Source organism: Elaeis guineensis, chromosome 4 (assembly GCF_000442705.2).
Source record: "Elaeis guineensis isolate ETL-2024a chromosome 4, EG11, whole genome shotgun sequence".
Taxonomy (NCBI): Eukaryota; Viridiplantae; Streptophyta; class Magnoliopsida; order Arecales; family Arecaceae; genus Elaeis; species Elaeis guineensis.
This window is the reverse complement of record NC_025996.2, coordinates 43,525,032-43,532,637: the sequence shown is the minus strand read 5'-3', so window position 1 is coordinate 43,532,637 and position 7,606 is coordinate 43,525,032. Positions and strand designations below refer to the sequence as shown.

Sequence of the window (7,606 nt, the reverse complement as noted above, 5' to 3'; positions counted from 1 at the left end):
TAAAAAGATATTATTTGAGTTTTTGGCTCTATAAAAATATGCAATATTTGGGTAGTGTATAATTGATATTAACCTGAACAGCATATTTATGGTTCCTTACATATTTTCCTTGTCCAAGCTATGGCATCCTCACCAGATTAAGGATTCAATTTCAAACATAATTATATCTCAAACATAATTATCTTTTGTTTAAGCTTGGCATTCTTGCAAGCCTACCCTTCTAATTTCAAACACAATCAATCTTAAACACAATTGTCATTGTTTAAATTTTGGTATTCTTGCTAGGCTAAGAATCCAATTTCAAATAAATTATATTTTAAATATAATTATTTTTAACTTTATTATTATAGTTTCAAAAAATTGATGGAACAATATAAGAACTCACTCAAAAAGGCTAGATAATAAGGAAGATGTTATTTAAGCTAGCACCCCAATGGTATCTGATGACTGATATAGAACTAAACACACAATTACATACCATGATTGGCTCAAGGATAGTTGACAATAACCACGGTCAAAATAGATGTTAGACTGGATCCTATTCTCATAATATTGTAATGGTTTAGGATTTCATCAAAAAAAAAAAAAAAAACTAGTCAAAGAGGTGATTTTACCATCAAGATCTCTTCAATATATGGTTGATGTAGGATTAAATATTCACACCATTTCTCTCATTATATGTGGAAGTGTTACATCTATTCTAATTTTAGGGATGGTAATTTTAGCTGATCCATTGAATAGCTGATCTGATCCGAATGGGGCAAGTTTACCCAACCTAATTAGAACCCAGGGCTAATATGAGTTCTAGAAAAAACATTCAAAACGGATTTGGATTGGATACGAATAATGATATATCCCGCTCCAAAACCAACTTGAAATAATCTTAATTATCTAAATTATTCTTTCAAAATTATAATTATTTCATAATATTTATATGATGAGTTTTTTACTCAATTTGATCCGATCCATCTTATCTATTTGACCCGTTTTTCCACTTGAGTTGATCCTATCCGAGCCAAGATGGGTATGAAATAAATATAAATATAAAACTTTTAATTATAAGAATCAAGCTGGATATGTATTGACCGACCTGATCTCTTGCCATCCCTGTCGAGCCCTTTCATGACTTCACTAGTTTTGGTGCAACGTGCCTAGTTTTGGACCATCGGACAAGCTCACGGAAGTCTTGTGTGGTGTGGAAAGAAGTCTTCATAGATGTCCCGCGGACTTTTGATTCCCAAGAAGTCAAGTGTGGTGGGAAAAAAGTCTTCATAAATATCCCACGGACTTTTGACTGCTAACGTGTCATGTGTGGTGTGGAAGGAAGCTCGACCATGTTGGGAAGCTTCGACCTTACATTCCAAGGTGGAATATTCAGAGACCAATTCATTGGTTGGTCATGGACGGCAATGGAAGATGCTTTCTGTCCTGCTAATAATTAATATAAAGAGATCATTCTACTTCATCTCACAGCAACTATTAAATCCATGGATCTTAAAAGAACCCAACTTCTACTTTTGTTCTTTGCTTTCCTGTATGCTGATCAAGTGAGGAAACTCAATGGAATTTCGATCCCGAGCTGCATGCCCATCGAAAGGAATGCTCTTCTCGCCTTCAAAGAAGGCCTCAAAGATCCCTCCAACAGGCTATCTTCTTGGATGGGTGACGATTGCTGCACATGGGAAGGCGTGGCTTGTGACAATCGGACTGGCCGTGTTGTCAAGCTAGACCTCCGCAACCCACATCCATTCTCATCATTCTACAGTGATATTTGGACGAATAATTTTCGCCGCAGCAACAAGTGGTGCTTGGGAGGTGAGTTGAGGCCTGCCTTACTTGGTTTGAAACACCTGAATTATCTTGACCTGAGCATGAACGACTTTGGAGGAATTCGTATCCCAGAATTCATGGGCTCATTCCGTCAGCTCAAATATCTTAACCTCTCCTGTGCTTATATGCATGGATTGGTCCCACATCAGCTTGGGAATCTATCGAGCCTCCAATATCTCGATCTCAGTCATAATAATTATTATTATGGTGACAATTTTGAAGTTCCACCTGGATTTCTCATCATTGATAATGCCATCTGGATTTCTCGACTTTCTTCTCTGCGATATCTCAATATGACGGGTGTGAAATTCAGAGAAGGTGCTCACTGGCTGCAAGCACTAAACATGCTTCTTCTATTGTGGAGGTATGCTTACGAGGCTGTGGCATCAACACCATTCCGCTCTCTCTTCCACATGTGAATTTTACTTCACTTTCTGTTCTTGATCTTTCTTTTAATTCCATTAATTCAACGATACCTGGTTGGTTGTTCAACATAAGTAGCCTCGAGTACCTTGATCTCAGTGACAATTTTATTAATCCGATGATACTTGGTTGGTTGTTCAACATAAGCAGTCTCAAGTACTTGATCTCAGTTACAATTTTATTAATTCGACGATACCTGGTTGGTTGTTCAACATAAGCAGTCTCGAGTACCTTGATCTTAGCGATAATTTTTTTTGGGGCATCATTCCACCTGCAATTAAGAATCTAGCTTCGCTCAAGTTCCTTGGTTTATCTGATAATCTGATTCTTGAAGTCAAAACTACAGCTGCGCTTGGGGGTTTGTGTCAGCTACAGCATTTGGATTTGTCAGGTATTAATGTCAGCAAAAATTTACATGAATTTGATGAGATATTTACTGGATGCATCAAAAATAGCTTAGAGACTCTGGACATGAGTTACACCCAGCTTAGCGGTTATTTCCCAGACTGGTTGTGGGACTTCAGAATGCTCAAATCTCTTGATTTGAGTGGCAACTCAATTTCTAGTTCTCTTCCTGAATCAATTGGAAGACTGTCAGCACTCGAAGAATTAGATCTTTCCGACAATATGCTGAATGGGACCATCCCAAAAAGTCTTGGAAGACTGTCAGCACTCGAAGAATTAGATCTTTCCGACAATATGCTGAATGGGACCATCCCAAAAGTCTTGGAAGACTTGCGGAGCTAGTTTCTTTAGACCTCAGCTATAACTTTTTGGAGGGTGTCATATCTGAAGAATACTTTGCCAATCTCACCAAACTGAATTATCTATATTTGTCGAAGAATCAGTTAATTCTGAATCTGGGGCCTGATTGGATCCCCCCTTTTCAGCTTCAAGTGTTAGATATTCGTTCTTGTAAGGTGGGACCACGATTCCCAGCATGGCTCCGGATGCAAAAAAATATTATCGGTCTATACATGTCTAGCACAGAAATTTCAGACACCATATCGGATTGGTTTTGGAGGTCATTTTCTCAAATACGGTATTTAGATATCTCCAGCAATGGAATCACTGGCAGTGTACCCGATCTTACCGACTTCATCACTCTCGAGTATTTTAATTTGAGTTCTAACCACTTTGAGGGACCCTTGCCAAATTTTAATTGTTCTACTATGCATCTGCATGTAGACCTATCAAATAATTCATTTTCAGGAGTGATTCATTCTGACATTGGCAAAAGTATGCCCCATCTGATATCTCTCTCTCTTTCCAAAAACAAGTTGAGTGGTGAAATTCCTTTGTCTCTTTGTCAGCTCGACTCTTTTCTTGATCTCTCAGAAAACCTCTTATTTGGTGAGCTCCCTAATTGTTGGAACCACTCTCCCAATATCATTGTCATGGATTTTTCAAGCAACAATTTATTGGGAAGCATTCCTCCATCAATCTGTTCATTACCAAATCTTGAGTCATTGCATTTGAGTAATAATAATCTATCAGGAGAACTCCCATTATCCTTGAAGAATTGCAGGAGGTTAGTTACTCTTGATCTTGGGCAAAATGGATTCACTGGTGGAATACCTACCTGGATAGGAGGAAGTTTGTTGTCTTTGAAGATCCTTAGCTTGCGATCAAACAAGCTTGTTGGAAATATTCCTCCAAATTTATCAAGACTAAGTGCTCTTCAAATCTTGGATCTTGCTAATAACAATTTATCAGGAAATATTCCTTCAAGATTCGGGAACTTCAGTGCCATGAAAGTATTGCGGAAGACTTATGGAACAATTTTAGAAAACCACAATGGAACGGGCAGGGAGGACAACATGCAAGTAACCATAAAAGGAATAGAAACTGGGTATTCCACATTGCTTCCACTTGTGGTCGCTATGGACCTTTCAGATAATAACTTGTCTGAAATGATACCAGAAGAACTGACTAGCCTTTTTGGACTCATGAGCTTAAACTTGTCTGGAAATCATCTGACAGGAGAGATCACAGAAAAAATTAGTGCATTGCAACAATTGGAGTCTCTTGACTTATCAAGAAATAATCTTTTCGGTGGAATTCCTTCGAGCATGATTGCCCTAACTTTTTTGAGTTACTTGAACTTGTCATATAACAACTTGTCAGGAAAAATTCCAACAGGTAATCAGTTTCAGACCTTCAGTGACCCATCTATCTATGCTGATAATCCTGATCTTTGCGGATTTCCGTTACCTCAAAAGTGCAAAGATGATGAGACAAACCATGATCCAAATGCTATTGGAGGGGATAAACAAAATGATAATGCCATGGATGAAGAAGGATCTGAAATGAAGTGGCTGTATATGAGCATGGGGCTAGGATTTGCAGTAGGTTTCTGGGCTACTTTTGGACCACTATTATTCAACAGGAAATGGAGAGAAGCCTATTTTCGACTTGTAGATCAAGTTTATGATATGGTTTATGTTGCCCTAGCAGTGGTGTCCGCTAGATTTAAAGAGCATAAAGTTGCAGCATAACTGTTTGTGACCTTGAATTGTGACTACAATTTTTTTTTTTTAAAGCACTAGTAAAAATATTCATAATGGATTATCTGTAATCAAACTCTAGTTTTACATATGGAACCTTGTACCATGTATTACTCTAATAAAGTAACTAGTTTCATAGTAATTCAATTAGTTTGTCAAGAGAGAATTGCTCATTATGGTTCAAGGGTCAAGTAATATGCATGCTTAAATTATTTGAGCCTAGAGGACTAAGAGTAAATTCATGTGAATGAGCTATGCGGCAAAGCTTTTTTGAATTTAAAACAGTTTGAGCTCAGAAGTTTGCCCTCATAGGCACAGGAGACTATGCATAATTTATTTCATTCACAAATTCATGGAAATAGAACTTTGCCTATTCTTGATATATTATGAAGTTGGCTCTATCTCAAAGCATTGCTCGATAAGCTCACAAGATTTTCATCTTCTACACTGTGTCAGTTGTCCCATATGATAGATCATCTTCTGGAAAAAATAAAAATAAAAAGATAGGTTACGTCATTGATTTGGCATCTTGACTGAAGCAAGTTCCGAAAACAAGAGGTCAAGCAAATCTGGTAGTTTTCAATGTCAATTATTCTGATTATGAATTTATAGATTTAAGAAAGAAAATTGATGCCAATGCAAGATCGCTAGAGGTTCGCTACTTGAGTTGCATGGACCAAATGGTTCTTAGCAACTACACTCTAGGGCAAACCCGAGGTGCATGACCCAGAGGGCCCCACCTCAGGAGCATCCGATCGATATCATGAGTGGGGCACCGGTGGACCAAGATTGGGATTTGCCAGGTTCAAAGAGGAGCGACCCAAATTGCCGCCACATCTCATAAATCTCAATGGGCTCGCAGCCGGTGCGGGACTGCAGCATGGCACCACCGTGAGCTGCCACGAGAGTTGCTGGAGAAACGTTGGTCGTGGGTCCCATGGCCCGCACGAGCGAGGGCCTCTTCAACCTCCACATATATGCATGATGTATTGTGCTTGCTACAGTTGTCAGGTTAAACTGATTCCCATGTGACTCCAGCATATGCGATTGTTTTTAAAAATTTCTTTATCATTACAAAAAATAACAAATAATAACTAAACATAATAATTATATTTGCTTGAATGACCATTTATCTGAAATGAGGAAAGCATTTACTAAGAGTTGCTAACTACGGCTCTTTTGCTGCCAAGGTTTCTATCTCGGATGATGTGTTTGCCAACATATTGATTTCTATCAGTATCAGATGGTCCAAGATATTATGAAATTTATATCTCAGTTTCTGTTATGTCAGCCAATATGAACCGAAATATCCTGATATATTAGCCAATATGCCACAAAAATATTGGTCAAGATATTTTAATATAACTTTAAGACTTTACATTAATATTTTAATTATTAAAAATAAAAATAATTCACTTAATTTGAAAGTAGGTTAGGATTCTTGTTTTTAACCAAGGCTAACTTATAACCCCATGTGATTCATGGGATGTGATTTTTGTCATCAATGACGAAATAGAAGATTTTGGTTATGATGTCTTGCATGTTTGCTATCTTTGGTTATTCATAATAGAACTATACATAGAAGAATCATCTCATTGAACTCAAAAGTTGATTAAAAAAAGAAAAATGAGATAATGGACTAATACAAAAGTCCAAATAGATAGATCCAAAAGCCTACTCACATGTCGCCTTAAGATACTTAATCCCAAAGGCCAAATTCCCCGTACTTCCCTAGCATCAATAGCATCGCTGTGTAGAGTCATTAGTTGTGAAAGTTGTATGGTTTAATTATTCAGAAACAGATTATGAGAAGCCTTGCTATCTAATGGTCTCTTATCTTGGCACTTATATAGATACATTATGAGCTATCTATGACCTACTTCTAGTAAGTTGGCATTTAAGTGACTATGCATTTATAAAATAGTGAGATAAATAACAACCAACTGCATTACTTTAATAAATAAATAGACAAAAAATTTGCTAAAAACCTTGGTGTTTCAGTTAATTATTATAAAAAAGCCTATTATCATGAGTCTTAGCTTTATGTGTTAAGCAAGAAATCCACGTGTGGCATTTTAGTTGCACTTCATCATACTGGTTATTAGAGAGAATAAAATATTCATAAACAGTATCATGTGATTTGTAAATAACTTATCTTATTGAGTAATAAATCATTTTCCTTTCCAGCTCACATACTTACTACATAGTCATCCCAAACCACTCGTCAATCCAAGTAAAATAGAGCTTATGGCATTCCAAAAATAGAGCCCTTTCACCCTGTGTAAAAGCCAGGTGAAATAATTTTTTTGAAAATAAAAAAGTTGGACTCAGTGAACTACTTAATTGAAAATAGAAAGTTGCTTAATTCAACATCTCGATACTTATGCTTTGATCATTGGCCATGTAAATCATTCTCAGATATAAAATGTGTTGAGTACTATTACATCCAGCTCTTGCACCTGAGGTCAAACAGACAATGTGACGATGTATGCTAGAGGCATCGCCTGAACTTGGACTTCAAACTTGCAAAAAAGCTCCATCAAAGTGTTTTTCGGCGAGGATCTTCCAATGCTCAAGTTAGAAGATGGAGAACAACGAGAGGAAGAGAATAGGAGTCAAGAACTGACTTTGTCCAATAGTTTCAGAAACAATCTTTTAGAGGTCAAGCAAATCTGATAGTATTCAGTATCAGATTATGAATTTATTGATTTAAGAAAAAAATTTGATGCTAATGCAACCTTAACAGTCACCTGTTATTAAGTAACAAACAACTTAATGAGTAATTATTTAGCTTCAAACATCATCTAGTTTTGGGAATGAGAATTGAAGTACAATTGTATGTAACA

The 7,606-nt window shown here is 36.8% G+C and overlaps 1 protein-coding gene across 1 annotated transcript; it reads left to right on the top strand.

Annotated features, from left to right (window-relative positions):
• The first annotated feature begins 1,472 nt into the window (after positions 1–1,472).
• On the top strand, positions 1,473–5,067 carry LOC105032382 (receptor-like protein EIX2). Its single transcript, XM_073256125.1, is given in 3 exon segments — positions 1,473–2,246; positions 2,368–2,971; positions 2,974–5,067. Coding segments are annotated over 3 exon segments (3,141 nt in total). The 5' UTR covers positions 1,473–1,487; the 3' UTR covers positions 4,752–5,067.
• The last annotated feature ends 2,539 nt before the right edge of the window (positions 5,068–7,606 follow it).